The sequence below is a fragment of the Mandrillus leucophaeus genome, unplaced genomic scaffold (genome assembly GCF_000951045.1).
Source record: "Mandrillus leucophaeus isolate KB7577 unplaced genomic scaffold, Mleu.le_1.0 Scaffold710, whole genome shotgun sequence".
Taxonomy (NCBI): Eukaryota; Metazoa; Chordata; class Mammalia; order Primates; family Cercopithecidae; genus Mandrillus; species Mandrillus leucophaeus.
Window position 1 is genome coordinate 1411486 of NW_012107698.1, and position 16654 is coordinate 1428139.

Sequence of the window (16654 nt, forward strand, 5' to 3'; positions counted from 1 at the left end):
ATATAATCAAAGATCATTGCTATAAAAATTTGTATTATGAGCATTAAGGAAAAACCTTCTAGATTCTAAAGAATCATTTCATTTTTACTGTCTCACTCTTTCCTGAAAGCAAATAGAGATAAATTAAAATGTTATTTTTCTTGAACAGTCAGATGACTGATTTGTAACTTAGTGATTGGATCACCTACTAATTAAGGTATTAAGGGGTCTTAGAATCTTTCCAAATATCATCAGATTATATGGTATGAAAACTAAACCAAGGCCAGGCTCAGTAGCTCATGCCTGTAATCCCAACACGTTGGGAGGCTGAGGCAGGAGGATCGCTTGAGGCCAAGAATTCAATACCAGCTTGGGCAACACAGCAAGGCCAAGTCTCTACAAAAAATAAAAATAAAAAAACTTAGCCAGGCATAGTGGCACATGCCTATAGTCCCAGCTATTCAGGAAGCTGAGGTGGGAGGATCCTTGAGTCCAAGAGATATGACTGCACCGCTGCACTCCAGCCCGAGTGACAGAGCAAGATCTTGTCTCTAAAAAATTTAAAATTAAGTCCAGGCGCACTGGCTCATGCCTGTAATCCCAGCACTTTGGGAGGCTGAGGAGGGCAGATCACCTGAGGTCAGGAGTTTGACACCAGCCTGACCAACATGGTGAAACCCTGTCTCTACTAAAAATATAAAATTAGCTGGGCGTGGTGCTACATGCCTGTAATCCCGGCTACTCGGAAGGCTGAGAAGAATCGCTTGAACCCGGGAGTCAGAGGCTGCAGTGAGCTGAGATCGCGCCATTGTACTCCAGCCTGGACAACAAGAGCAAAACTCCATCGCAAAAAAAAAAGAAATTTAATTAATTAATTAATTTAATTTAATTAAAAAAGAAAACTACACCACTTTGTATCTATTTGCCTACTAAGAATAGACAAAGGTTGAGAAGACTAGACCCACGGACTGGACCTGGTGGAAAAAAAAAATTCTGGGTTGGGACTTTCGTAAATATATAGCTAGTAAAAGAAAAATGTTTTATCTAGCAAAACTAAAAATACAAAAACATGAATCTTAAAGACTGTTATCCTCATTACTGTATAAACTAAAATTATGAAAATCACCTTCTATCATAAGAATGTGAACGAGGCTGAAGATCTCTGGACCAGGATCTTGACTTTGATCTTGATTTCCTTCCTCCTTTCTTTCGGCTGTATGTTCTACTATCTGAAGAACTGCTCGAGGAGGACCGTCTACGGTGTTTCTTTTTTCTCTTGCTTCTGCTTTCCTCTTCAGTATCTGATGACCGACGTCCCATTTCTGTAAGCATAAGTTTGAAGAATATTATTTCTAACATGGTGGCACAATGGATGAAATGCAATATACTAATTTTTTATTTCATTTATTTATTTTAGAGACAGGGTCTCCCTCTGTATCCCAGGTTGGAGTGCAGTGGTACAATAATAGCTCACTGTAACCTGGAAGTCCTGGGCTCCCGCGATCCTCCCCCATGGCCTTCCAAAGTGCTGGGACTACAGGCATGAGCCACCGTTTCTGGCCTCAATGTACTACTTTTTATAAAACTTTGTAAAATTTTTTAAAGTCTTATTTAAAGTAAAATTGTTTATGTGCCTTGCTTCTTGACAAGACATGAGAACAGTTCTTTATACCAATTGTCTCATATTTTAAGTTATATTTCTCATTAATTATATGACATTTTCTTTAGTAATCAACCAACTATTCCTTTATTCTCACACTCCCTGATGACAAAAGATATTTTACTATCTTAGAGTTGAATTTTTTTTCTAACAGAAAATTCTACATCTTTAAATAGCTAAAATCTCATTAGTCATCAACAAAGTACAAACTGAAACAATGAACTATAATTATCATTTCACTTGTGAAACTTAGGGGAGAAAATATTAACTAAAGTACTAAAGTTGACGAGGTTATCGTGAAATCAGTCAGCTCTTCACACACTGCTAATACCTATATAAGGTAGTAGAATAATCTTTTTAGAAAGCAATAAAACAATAATTTAAATTAAAAAGATATAGATATTATATAATAGATATCATATCTATAATAGATATATAATAGATATCACATCTATAATAGATATTATATAATAGATATCCACATTTGTATGTGTATATTACACATACACATATATATTTATATCCACGTTAAGAAATATGTACACAATTGAATAATAATCTAAAAATATTGATGCTTTTTTGACAAAGAAATCCTATTTCCACAAATACGTCGAAAAAATTATCTAAAGGATATATTCATTAAAATATTCATCACAGCATTATTATAATGGTATCCATTGAGATAATTTAAGAAAATATGTACATAAGAAAATTAATATTTAAGTGGTGAAATATAATTTTCATAATATAAAATATAATTTTTCAAACTATTTCTATATAGTTATGGTAACATGGACATTTAGTATAGAACAGAAAAAACAAATAGAACCTAAGGCTTTCATATTTAGGAATTAACTTAGCTGACAAGAAGCTTAGTTGTCTTACTTTAATCTTTAGATTCTCATATGCAATACTATTTTTTATTAAAATAGTTATTAGTTATCTTTCAAAGTCATATAAAAACAAGATCCATTCATTGTAGTCACTTAGGATAAATAAAAGCTCATATCAACTTTAATATTTATTCAAAATAAGTTAAATACCATCACTACAAACAAAGTATTATGTTGGTGCAAAAGTAATTGCAGTTTTTGCCATGACTTTTAATGGAATATATTTTTATATATAAATATAAGTATATATTATCTATTTAATATATTAAATATACATTACACATATTATATATTTAACATTAAATATATTTTAAATACCTGTATAATATATATTTAGTATTAACTATATATTTAATATATTAACATTAACATATTAATTCTATATTATTTATATATTTAATAATTATATTCCATTAAAAGTAATGGCAAAAACCACAATTACTTTTGTGCCAACTTATAATATGTTAAGTTACTGCTTTGCTTTCAGAAGCATCAGGTGAGCCAGCCCCTCCCTGATTCCAATGCAATACCAGTTGAAAAAATCTCTTAGGACTCAAATTAAAACTTTAAGTTATTTACCTAAAGCCAGAATTAAGGATTTTAAATTTGCTCTGAACCTCCAAGTTGTTCACATGTCTAAGATTTTACAGTTTAACAAAACACTGGGAAGACTTGGTTTTGAAGCCTTCAGTAAATCACTAACATATCTAAGCCAGTTTCATTTGAAAAATGAAACTACAATAGGTAAAAGATTACCATGATACTTTCCAGCTTTAAATGATTATGAAAGTATAAATATGTACATGTATCTATATATAAAAATACAAACATACATTTAAATACAAACATAATACAGATATACATAAGGTATATCTGTACACACATATAAATTCAAACATGTACATGATACCCATTTATACATAAAATATATACATATATCCATTTTATATATATAAAATAGATATCCACATATATATGCGTGTATATTTTATATATATATATTATATATACACACATACATCCATGTTAAGAAAGATGTACATAATTGAATAATAATTTTATTTCTTGGCTTTTAACTTCTTTCTTGTTTTCACCTTTAATCATTTAAGAATGTTCTTTACACACAAACAACCATTTAAATTAAGATGAGCTTTTACTATCTTGCTATCTTGTTTTAAAAAATACCAAAATAAGATTAAAGAAATTAAAAAGTATAAATTTGAAAGGGTAGAGACTAGAAAACAACAGGAACATAAGATATGTCAACAAACTTTTGGCAAATGAAAAACACATGGAGGATTTAGAGGTAAGAAAGCTTATTATCAGGCAACTGTAGAGAATTCCAAGAGAAAAGCAAATTCACATAGCAAAAATCAGAAAGGATCAGGAATTTAAGACATCAGATACCAGAGCAGGCACAATGAGGCCACGAAGCTAAAAACAAAAAAATTGATTGAATTTATGTAGTAGTGTTCCCGAGTCCCTCCATTCTACCCAGCCAGGTGATACTCTTCCCCAATCCCCAGAGGAGATAAGATTTATTTTGGGGGGAAAATGAACCAAAGAAGCACCAGGTCCAAGGACACAGTAAAAAAAAGATAGAGATGCTAAACTAAAGGTTAAAGAGATTAAGTTGGCCAGGTGCAGTGGCTCACGCCTGTAATCCCAGCACTTTGGGAGGCCAAGGCGGGCAGATCACGAGGTCCGGATATCGAGGCCATCCTAGCTAACACAGTGAAACCCTGTCTCTACTAAAAACACAAAAAAATTAGCTGGGCGCGGGGACGGGCGCCTGCAGTCCCAGCTACTCGGGAGGCTGAGGCAGGAGAATGGCGTGAACCCAGGAGGCGGAGCTTGCAATGAGCCGAGATCCCACCACTGCACTCCAGCCCAGGCGACAGAGCGAGACTCCGTCTCAAAAAAAAAAAAAAAAAGTAATAATAATGCCATTGTGGGAATCTCTATTTCTGTCCTTTATACTACATCTCTGAGTAAGGCACAAACAAGTAGAAGAAAAGGGACACAGATCTATGTGCCCTGGGGGTGACCAAAAAAAGAGAACAGGAGAAGGTCAGTATATATTTTTTCTTTGTTCTAATTACAAACAACATAATTTATCCATAATAGAAGGCTGGTTGATTACATTTAACACAGGTTAATGAAAGATAGAAAAATCCTTCCCTGGAACATACCTCAAAATAACAAGAGCCATTTACAACAAACCCACAGCCAATATCATACTGAATGAGAAAAAGCTGGAAGAATTCCTCTTGAAAACCAGCACAAGACAAGGACGTCCTCTCTCATCACTCCTATTCAACATAGTATTGAAAACTCTGACCACAGCAATCAGGCAAGAGAAAAAAAAATAAAGGGCATTCGAATAGGAAGACAGAAAGTCAAATTGTCTTTGCAGATGACAAAATCCTATATCTAGAAAACCTCATCATCTCAGCCCAAAAGCTTCTTAAGCTGATAAGCAACTTCAGCAATGTCTCAGGATACAAAATCAATGTGCAAAAATCACTAGCATTCCTATACACCAACGACAGACAAGTAGAGAGCCAAATCATGAATGAACTCCCATTTACAACTGCTATAAAGAGAATAAAATACTTAGGAATACAGCTAACAAGAGAAGTGAAGGACCTTTCAAGGAGAACTACAAACCACTGCTCAAGGAAATCAGAGAGGACCACAAAGAAGTGGAAAAACATGCCATGCTCATAGATAGGAAGAATCAATATCATGAAAATGGCCATACCACCCAAGGTGATCTAAAGATTCAATGCTATTCCCATCAAACTACCATTAACATTCTTCACAGATTTAGAAAAAAACTATTTCAAAATTCATACGGAACCAAAAAAGAGCCCATATAGCCAAGACAATCCTCAGCAAAAAGAACAAGCGGGAGGCATCACGGTACCTGACTTCAAACTATACAAGGCTACAGTAACCAAAACAGCATGGTACTGGTACAAAAACAGACACATAGACCAATGGAACAGAATAGAGAACTTAGAAATAAGACCACACATCTACAACCTTCCAATCTTTGACAACCCTGACAAAAAACAAGCAATGAGGAAAGGACTCCCTATTTAATAAATGGTGCTGGGAGAACTGGCTAGCCATATGTAAAAAATTGAAAGTGGACCCCTACCTTATATCTTATACAAAAATTAACTCAAGATAGATTAAAGACTTAAATGTAAAACCCAAAACTAGAAAAACCTTAGAAAAAAATCTAGGCAATACCATACAGGACACAGGCACGGGCAAAGATTTCATGGCAAAAGCTTCAAAAGCAATTGCAACAAAAAAAAACTAAAATGGGATCTAATTAAACTAAAGAGTTTCTGCACAGTAAAAGAAACTATCATCAGAACGAACACACAATCTATAGGGGAAAAATTTTTGCAACCTATACAACTGACAAAGGTCTAATACCCAGAGTCTATAAGGAAGTTAAACAAATTCACAAGAAAAAAAAGCAATCCCATTAAAAAATGGGCAAAGAACATGAACAGACACTTCTCAAAAGAAGACATTTATGCGGCCAACAAACATATGAGAAAAAACTCAACATCACTGATTATTAGAGAAAAGCAAATCAAAACCACAATGAGATACCATCTCATGCCAGTCAGAATGGGAATTATTAAAAAGTCAAGAAATGCCAGGTGCGGTGGCTCACACCTGTAATCCCAGCACTTTGGGAGGCTGAGGGGGGCAGATCACGACGTCAGGAGATGGAGACCATCCTGGCCAACATGGTGAAACCCTGTTTCTACGAAAAATACAAAAATTAGCTGCGTGTGGTGAAGCGTGCCTGTAATCCCAGCTACTTGGGAGGCTGAGGCAGAATTGCTTGAACCAAGGCGTCAGAAGTTGCAGTAAGCCGAGAATGCGCCACTGCACTCCAGCCTGGTGACAGAGCAAGACTCCATCTCAAAAAAAGAAAAAAAAGTCAAAAAACAACAGATGCTGGCAAGGCTGTGGAGAGACAGGAATACTTTTATTAATAAACTGTGAGTGAGAATGTAAATTAGTTCAACCATTGTGGAAGATGATATCACAGGAATCATCCAGAATGGGCGATTCTTTGAGGAATCACCCGTGTGGTGATTCACCAAAGACCTAGAACCAGAAATACCATTTGACCCAGCAATCCATTACTGGGTATATACTCAAAGAAATAGAAATCATTCTATTATAAAGACACATGCACGTGTATGTTCGCAGCAGCATTATTCACAATAGCAAAGACACAAAATCAAACAAAATGCCCATTGCTGATAGACTGAATAAAGAAAATGTGGTACATATACATCATGGAATATTACGGAGCCACAAAAAAAGAATGAGATCATCATTTGCACGGACATGGATGGAGCTGGAAGCCATTATCCTCATCAAACTAACACAGGAAGAGAAAACCAACCACCACATGTTCTCACTAATAAGTGGGAGCTGAACACTTAGAACACATGGACCTGGGAGGGGAACAACACACAATGGGGCCTGTGGTGGGGGTACAGGGGAAGGGAGAGCATCAGGAAAAATAGATAACGCATTCTGGGATTAATATTTAGGTGCAGCAAACCACCATGACACACGTTTACCTATGTAACAAACCTGCACATTCTGCACATGTACCCCAGAACTTAAAATAAATCCTTCCTTAGAGAAACCAAGAAAAGGTTGAAAAACCACTGTGACAAAACTATAAATATTTCAAGTGACACATTTACATTTCAGAAAAATTACACTGAAATACAATTAACCCCAATAAAAGAAAGCAAAAGGTCACCATATTTCTTTGTTATAGTTAACTTCAAACATTTATTCACAAAAGGGAGTGAACACTAACAGCAAATCACAAGGTAGATCTCAAAATTGTCTTCTCTATGACAGGTACTGAAGTCCTACTCACCACCACAGACATAAACTTACCCTTAGATTTCCATAATGTCATCAGCATGTAATTAAATATACTTGCCAATTCAAGTCATGGTAATCAATTTATATTACATACTCCTAGTAAGGAAGAATTCTTTATACTTAACTCCACCAGTAAGAAGCAATGAACGGAAAGACACATTAATAGTTCTTTCTGATAAGGGCAATGAATGATGAATGGAGCACAGGCTTTTAGAGTACCACAAGCTAACAATTTTCAATCTATCTGTAAGTGAAAGAGACAACATGGGACAGAGCTCCTATAGCTCTTGGCTTCCTGTTCTCACTCTAGTTCTTCCTGGTTGTAGCCTCATGGTTGCAAAACTCACCCAACTACTCCCACTACAGAATTGAAGCCATGGCATGCAATGACTACAGGAGGAAATCGATTTAAAGAAACATCTTAATGTAAAGTTCAGGTGCCTGATTGAAGAGGTGAAACCAACATGTGGTCATTTAAGAAAAGAGATCTCGAAGGACTACACAAGTAGTTCCTTTGTCCAGTTATTGATAAGGGTACAAGAAGCAGTTATCTTTTTCAGAAAACAGGCAATCAGTTTGAGAGAACAAAGATTCCTAAAGGACATGATAGCTTATAGTTACTTCTCCACTACTCACTCATTAGTATATCAAACTATAATTTTCTTGATTCTGGATACATGGCCAGAAAAAGTGAAAAGAATGTTGATTTCAATGGGAAATCCACCTCAAAGACGAAAAGTAAAAATGGGGTGAAAACTAACATATTAAGAAATCCATAAACAAGTACACAACTCTTTATAACAAAAGAGATAAAGAATTCTGTCAAAACACTTCTTCCATCACAATTAAAAACTTGCAAGCATCTTTCTTTTTAAAAACGCATGATCAATCATAGGAATTTATCCCCAATGGTTTGGAAATGAAAGCAGGAAATACAACTATAGATCTACTATAACAACCCGCTTTCAGAACTTTTCCAATTCATAACACCCCTCTTTGTGAGACTGGTTGAGTTGGCAAGGCCAATTAACAAAAAGGTGCCAGCTGTTTTTCTCGTTTTCAGATTCTGTCATTTTTAGCCCTCTTATTGAAAAACATAAATGAAGTGTTGTATCACTTAGCATGAAATCTTTGCCTGCAAAGAAAGTGAATATTTGTAAACTCTAAGACTAGAGAGGCTCTTAAAGGATACCTAGTTTCCCCCAAGTTTGCAACTGTCACACCTGCTCCAAATCTTAAACCTGGGAACTCTGCTTACCTCCTTCACTTAGAGCTTTTATAATACATCTAAGTTCAAAGACGACAGCTCGAATGCTTTCCTGTGACAACAAAAGACATTTGAATTTATGTATCTACTACCTAGTTAGTTGGAACACAATGGGGTTACTGTTAATTCTGGAAGTGGAAAAAATATATATATATATTTTATATTTATATTTATATATATATATATATTTTTTTTTTTTCTTTTTTTTTTGAGACGGAGTCTCACTCTGTCGCCCAGACTGGAGTGCAGTGGCCGGATCTCGGCTCACTGCAAGCTCCGCCTCCCGGGTTTACGCCATTCTCCTGCCTCAGCCTCCCGAGTAGCTGGGACTACAGGCGCCCGCTACCTCGCCCGGCTAGTTTTTCGTATTTTTTAGTAGAGACGGGGTTTCACTGTGTTAGCCAGCATGGTCTCGATCTCCTGACCTCGTGATCCGCCCGTCTAGGCCTCCCAAAGTGCTGGGATTACAGGCTTGACCCACCGCGCCTGGCCCAAAAAAATATTTTTTTGTTTAGGTTTCCAGTGTGCATTTAAAGATACACAACTTCTGAGAGAAATTACGTCAAGGTTAACCTAAAATCAAGAGCAGGCAACATGCCTTACGGTGCATTATAACATCTTGCAAAAGTAAACAAAGCCATATGCTCTTAGTCACATGGCCACAAGTACAGAAGTCAAGGGAATATATAGTGTGTTTAAGGCAAGCATATTTATACTCCAAGAAAGGAACATCTATTTCACCCTGCACCACTTCTCTCAGCAAGCCAGTGTGAGCCAGAAAGGGTAGGGCGGAATCAGAAAGAGGTGGATCTAAAGCAGGGACAGCGGAGTGGATGGGACAGAGGGCACCAGAATCCAGCCTCCCTCTTGATCCACCCTACCTAGAGCTAGTGAGGAAGCGCCAGGCTTATATTGCAAGATGAGCCAGGAAACCCAAAAGCAGCGATGAAGAGCCAGGAATGGGGGGCGAGGGGAGGAGTCGGCGAACTCTCCGACACGTCCTCAAGACAGAGGGCCAAGCTTGAGGCCTGCGGCCACCCACCCACCCATCCTACAGCCACCAGCCTTGACCGGGGGAGTCCGGAGCCTCCCAGGTGCGGGACGCATGCGCACGTTGAGACTGCACACGCCGCGAGGCCGCCGCCCACCCTCCGCCGACATCCAGCGCAAACTGCGGCAGGCCCCATGCCGCCTCTTGCCAGAGCAGGGCCTCGGAGCCCCGCAGCCACGGACGCCGCTCGCCAGGCCCTGGTCGTGGGCATCACCTCGGTCCAGACCTTTGGGCTCACACCTTCCGCTGACGTGCAAGCGCCGCAGACCCTGAGACGTTTCTTTAGATCAGGGCGCCGCCGGCGTACACAGAACTTGCTTCAGTTTAAGCTCAGCGCCTTCCTGGTTCTAGCGCCAGGCAGCTTCAGCCGAGATATCGAGTGCATCGATGGATGCTGCCAGGCGCTGGGAATGCCGAGGGAGTAGATTTTAACGCTGCCAATTTTTTGTTTGGCGTTTGTTTTGCGTGCCTGTTTATTTTGATTTTATTGTTACCAAAAGCAATAAAGGTGGGACTGGAGAGTGTTATTGTCCTAGTAGTCGTCGTTATCGTCATGGGTAATCAGTAAACAAATCTGCATCGTAGGAAGTTATGTTTATGACACCTACACGAAACAAAATTGGTTATCTCATGCTGAGGGAGGGGGAAACTCGCGCAACGATAATAAATCATGGGAGTGTGTCTGTATAGAGTCTTGTGTGATTAAATTGTAATGATTTATTTGCAAAAATGCATTAAAAGTCGGTGTTTCTTCTGCCCTGAAGGTGAAGGCACTCACAAGTTGAGTGCAAATTAGTTTCTCAGATTAAAGTAACTGGTTAGTAGAGGAATAGGAGAAACCTGCCTGAGGCGAGGCGGGGAGCGGTTTCTTCTGAAGGAGAAATCAAATTTATAGGTGTGTGGAGTTTTTTAATTTAAACCAATAGAAATTAAAGAGACTCAGCATTTTCTGTAACTCATACTACATAACTTATTTTTCCTTACGTGAAAATTATTTTTTCCTCATTTACGCTTAAGCAAAGCTAAAAAGATAAATAAATTGTTGGCCTGGGTTTTGGTCGACTATGAGAACCAACTCATTCACCACTGCTAGATAACCAAGCTACAATTTTCCGCAGATATTTGAGATGGTAAAAAATCACCTCCACAATATATTTTTCATAAATAATGTACCTTAACTAGCCAATTTTGAGGCACCATTTTAAAACTTAACTACTACAACACTATGTGTATATTTTAAATAATTCAAAAGCTGGGGAAACCCTTGGGTCCTGAATTTTATTGGAACCTGTATATCCGTCCACAGACTGTCAGCTGAGCTTTACCATAAATGCTTTTTTTTACCAAAACTGTATTTTGAAATGTCCTATCTCTGGAAAATACTTGCTGTTTAATGAAACAAAATCATTGGAACTTTGTGAGCATTCATTAGTATATGATTTTATAACCTTGATTTTTTTTTAAAGTAAACTTCCCTTAGGCCAGTGGGAATCTGTGGTCAGACACTAAAGATTTCTCATAGCTCCATCTGTTATCAACACTACTATTCCTAAATATGCAATGAGCCAAAAAGCTGAGATCATGGGAAAATCTATTGGTTTGGATTACACAATAGTTGTGTCTGTGACTTCCCTGATTACCTTTAAAGTGGTCATCTTTCCCTCAAGCTCAGTAGATGAAAGATGAGTTCAAACCTAAAAATCATGCTTAAAAAGGCAAACTAGTAGCTGGTGGGTCTCCTGATTCCTTGCCGACTTCTAACAGTGGTTATTTTTGAGTTATTTATGAATATGTATTTAACACCTCAGTTTGAGAGCGCCTTGAGCACCATATCCACTTAGCTCACCCCATTACTGGCCTTTCTGCTAAATAATCTTAAAAACAGATTTTCATAAAGGACTAAAGTTTTTTTATTATTTTCCTCTGATAATATCAGAAAGTAGTTACAGAGAGTAACCCAAGACTCAATGTAAAATTGTTTCTAAATTTGTATAACTTTGGAAACTTTGAGTATTTGAGTCCCTTTTGTGGTGTAACAAAACAAAAGCAAGTACTGACACAATGTATTAATACCTAAAAGCTATAGCTGTGGAAAAATTATAGACATTGGTTCTCCTAAAAGTGGCAAAAAATGAAATGTTTTAGAAAGGCGAAACATTTCTAAAAAGCATGATATGCATAATCCTTAAATTCACCAAATGTGAACATTTTAATATGAGTATTGTAGAATAACATAAGGTTATATCCAGCTTCTATTTACATCTATTTGAGAAACACTAATATATTAAGTTATAATTGTGTTCTCTTTTTACAAGTATTTCAGATTGTTTTGACAGAACTTCTTAAATTATCTGCTAATTTGTTTTGATGCCTTAACCAATATATGGAAGATATACATATTAATGTTCTGTAATTCCTCTTATTTTTACTAAGAGTATTAGATCCAAAATAATGATCAAGTTACCTTTAACTTCCAGAAAGTCTGCATTAATATTCAGAGTACTTGAAAATGTCCCCTAAGCCACACTTAAAGAGGTATATTTGTTTACACACTTAAATATAACTTTTCATATGTAAATATTCTTTTGTGAGTATATATTTGCATAGCCACACTTCTCACAGCAAGCCCTGTCCGGCACAATACAGACAAATGACTCAGGAATATAGATGTTCCTCTAATGTAACAAACCGTTCCGATGAAAATAGACCAGAAATAGAATTTTAAATCGTTGCGGGGGGAGGGGAGGAAGAGAGAGAGAGAGAGAGAGAGACAGAGAGAGAGAGAGAGAGAGGACGTTTACTCCTGGCGAGCGTCTCTTTTTTAGCACTCCGCAATAAATGAAATTAGACGAGGTACAAACTTAACGTCGATTTTTTTTTTTCAGACTCGAAGAGGGATAATCTCTTGTTTTTCAAATTAGTAAACAAACTCGGATGTTTCCCAAGATGCTAAAGAAGAAGTCCTGTAATTCATCATAGAGGGGTCCGGTTGCAAGGAGCAAGGGAGAAGGGTGAGAGTTCTGAGACCTCAGAGGGGAAACGAACGAAGTCGAGCTGTCCTTGACCGGGCGCTAAGGAAACACTTTAAAATGAGATCTGTCAGCTAACAGCTGCTCGGGAAACTTGTTAAATCGACCGGTCCCTTTTAGCGGGGTCTGTCCATAGAGGAGTCAGCTAGGCTCCAGGACACGAATAATAGAGCGAATAACAGGGACCGAGGGGCGAGGAACTTGGAGGAGAACCGGACTCAACCTGCCTGCGAGCCGGGAAGCTCCTAAGAGAAGCTGCGCGGGTCGGAGAAGGTGCAGACAACCCTGACTCTGGGCAGGATGATGCCGGGCGGTGGAGCTACTGCCGGCAGGGGTCGAGGGTGTGAGTGAGAGGCGGGGATGCAGGATTGGGATGCGGGCTCAGGATGCGAGAATGGGATGCGGGGCCTATAAACTGCTGGGCGATTGATGCAGGGCAGGGACGAGGAAAAGAAATGCGAAGCTGAGCAGTTGCGAGGCATCCTGACTCCAAGCAAGGCTGTAGGGAAGGATGTAGTGTCGGGATACCAGACTGACTCTAAGAGCTGCGCACTTGTCAGTTTCCTCTTGGCCCCACCCCGCGGGGTCTATCCAGCTCCCCAGTGTTTAACTAAGTCGTGACACCAACGCAAAATCCACGCCTAATTAAATTAATTAGGGATTCTTGTCAATCCTGGATTAATGGCCAAGAGCATAGGCGGCAGGGGCTATCTGGAAACCTGAGCGGCCGGGGACCGGCCTCCTCTCCCCGCCCCCTCCAGTCCCCCTGTGCTGCCCTACCACTCCAGCCCCAGCCCGCCCGAACTCCAATCTCTCTCTCTCTCTCTCTCTCTCTCTCTCTCTCTCTCTCTCCTTCTCCTTCTCCTTCTCCTTTTCCCCTCCCCAACCCCCGGTAGAGGCGCGACTGCTACCCGGGAAGGGGGCTCACTCCGAGTTGCGCGGGGAGGTAATTTACTCAGAACAAGGGGCCGCCTTTAGGAAGTATAAATAGTGAGACTTCAAGCGCAGCGTCGCTATCAGATCTGAACTCTCCGCAGGAAGAATTGTCAAAGATCTTAACATTGAACAAGCGCACTCCGGCAGGGAAGCATCAGTTCCCATTTCCCTCCGGCGGCCCCCGCCCCTTCTCTTCTCCTCCTCCTCCTCCCTCTCCTCCTCCTCACCCTTCTCCCCCTCCTCCTCTTCTTCCTCCTCCTCCTCTTCTTACTTCTTTTTCTCCTACTTCTCCTCCTCTTTCTTCCTTCTTCTCCTCTTTTTCTTCTTCTTCCTCCTCCTCCCTCTCCTCCCCCACCTCCTGTCCCATTGATGTGTTATTATTGGGGGGGCTGGAGCAGTAAAAAAAGAAGAAGGAAAAAAAGAGCGGGGCTCGGCTGGCAGAGGTTGAGCGCCGGGCTGACGTGCGGCGGCGATGGAAGAACTTACGGCGTTCGTCTCCAAGTCTTTTGACCAGAAAGTGAAGGAGAAGAAGGAGGCGATCACGTACCGGGAGGTGCTGGAGAGCGGGCCGCTGCGCGGGGCCAAGGAGCTGACCGGCTGCACCGAGGCCGGCCGCGACGACCGCAGCAGCCCGGCAGTCCGGGCGGCCGGCGGAGGCGGCGGCGGAGGAGGCGGAGGCGGAGGCGGAGGAGGCGGAGGAGGTGTAGGAGGAGGAGGAGCAGGCGGAGGAGCTGGAGGAGGGCGCTCTCCTGTCCGGGAGCTGGACATGGGCGCTGCCGAGAGAAGCAGGGAGCCGGGCAGCCCGCGACTGACGGAGGGTAACGACCTGACTGACCCCGGGCAACGGTTCCCCTTCCCTCCTTCCTGACTCTTCTCGGGCGGGAGAGGACTCCGAGGCCCAGCGGGGAGGGGAGAGGGACGCGGCGAGGGCCCTGGACCCCAGCTTTGTAAGCTGGAGTGATAGTGGAAGGGTGGGGGTCCGGTGGTATGCTCGGTCGTGGGTGGGGTCCTAGTGTGTTGTTGGGGAGGAAGCGTGTGGGATTTGTGCGCGCCCTTCCCAGATGTTCCCATTCCATCGAAATGCATTTTTCACCAGCCGGAGAATGGGCCCGCAGCCCGGATGGCCCGCAGGCGAACGTGGAAGTTCGCGGGGCCGGGCTGCAGGAGGGGGTGCCGGACCGGACGGCGGGACTAAAGCTAGCCTCTAGCAAGGAGTTTGCAGGGAGGGAGAAGGGGAGAGGTGGATAGCTCGCCTCGTGTTTGGGGCCGCCAAGACCCCTCGAACTCCGCAGAGACCCTGAATCTTTGGATCTTAGGGGCCAAAACTTCCCATTCTCTTTGAAGGTAGAAGGAAGCCAACGAAAGCTAGGGTCCGGGCTACGCTGCTTCTCCCCGGCGAGGCGTTTCGGTTTCTTGGTGTGTTGGGGGCGGGGACGGGGAGGTGGGGATCTATATTTACACAATTCCTTTAGTGTTTTCAATCACCCAGTACTTGGTTCTCTTAGAGCAAAAATCCTTTGGTGCTAGCGCAGTGTTAGGAAATGTCTTTATCTCAATGGCAGAGCATCCTATAACAATTCAAAGGAGTTCAACAATAAAATTAATTTGGCACTTGGTGCCTGCAGTAACTGGTGTACTGCCATATTTTTCCAATTAAGAAAATATGTGGCATGTGTGGAATCACATATTTAAGCAAGCAATTAAGTTGTTTATAACACGGTCTGTTCCTGTTTAGATCATTAATTGGAAATTTGGGGACAAAAATAGAGATTTTATTAAGTCTATTGATCAACTTGAAATTTGGACATCTCTTCGAAGCCCCAAAACTTTGAGTGGCATCCACTGTGTAGACGACATGTAAGAGACAAAGCCTTCCCACCTCATTGGCAGCATCTGAAGGATGTGTTTTCATATTTTAATTTCAGTACAATATCAGTAAAAATACTTTGCTATTAAATTGGTTCATAATGTTCACTATAGTGTTATCCACTTCCTTCCTAAAGAAGGGACAAATGTCCACAAAACGAACTCTGAGAACTAGAAAATACGGCAATACTTAAGATCACCGTAGCTAGTAATGCCCCGCAGGGCCGAGATCTAGCGACTCTTCTTCTTCCAAACCAGCACCAGGTCTTCCTAAATTTGTAAAATGGTGGAATTACTGTCAAGGTGCCCAGCTCAGCCTCCCGGCCTTGAGTCCACAACTACAGGCCCGAACTACAGGTTCGCCAGCGCGCTTGACGGCGAGGTTCAGATCTGAACCCCAGGCGGACGCAGTTCCTGGGACTGTTGATTTCCAAGCTCAGGACAAGTATTAATTTCTCTGCAGACCGGCTCTTCCGGAAATGATTTTTAACACCCATGCTGGCCTGGATCCTGCGCTGGAAAGAACTGCAAACAGTCTCTACTATCTAAACTCAGCTTTGACTCCTTAAAAACCGGAGTCTCTGGTTCGGGCGCAGAGTATAAAGGTTCCAGGGCGATATACATATGGTGACTCTATATGCTCACACTAGAAGAGCTCCTGTTTTTAAAGGGAGGAGAAGGACAGGACAGTGGCAACGGATGTGTGCAAACCCAGAGCAGAAAAATGCATATTTTATTAAACATCCGAGCTGCTGGTTGCATGAAAAGGCTTTGAGCAACCAATAGAAACCGAGGATCGCGAATATTCCTCTTGAACCTGTTGATCTCTGTGGGTTAAGCGTTTAGGGTCGAGTCTGCGTTTCCACGAGGGAGGGCGAAGGGAGAACAGAGAGAGTGGTTGCTTTCGCCCGCCACCGGAGGCTGGTTTTCCGCCTCCTGCCTTCTGGCCCGGCGTGGGCGGCGAGCCCTTCGGGCCGCCAACATGGCGTGGGCGCCTGTGCTTGTGCGACCCAGGTCGGACAGGGC

At 41.2% G+C, this 16654-nt stretch overlaps 2 protein-coding genes across 4 annotated transcripts in view; one reads left to right on the top strand and one right to left on the bottom strand.

Annotated features, from left to right (window-relative positions):
- The window catches only part of RSRC1 (arginine/serine-rich coiled-coil 1), a 435595-nt gene extending 425412 nt beyond the window's left edge, over positions 1–10183 (bottom strand). Inside the window, exons 1-2 of one of the 3 annotated variants that reach the window (XM_011965022.1) lie at positions 10038–10183; positions 1106–1301 (exon numbers count right to left, since the gene is read on the bottom strand). In XM_011965022.1, the coding sequence (XP_011820412.1) occupies positions 1106–1299 (194 nt within the window). In that variant the 5' untranslated portion in view covers positions 1300–1301; positions 10038–10183. Of the gene's footprint in view, positions 1–1105; positions 1302–10011 lie in introns of all 3 variants that reach the window. The other 2 variants (XM_011965019.1, XM_011965021.1) reach the window with 2 other exon arrangements.
- Positions 10184–14234: 4051 nt separating this feature from the next.
- Positions 14235–16654, top strand: part of SHOX2 (short stature homeobox 2) — a 16430-nt gene continuing 14010 nt past the window's right edge. The window contains exons 1-2 of the mRNA XM_011965026.1: positions 14235–14580; positions 15107–15178. Coding sequence (XP_011820416.1) covers positions 14235–14580; positions 15107–15178 — 418 coding nt within the window. The remainder of the gene's footprint in view (positions 14581–15106; positions 15179–16654) is intronic.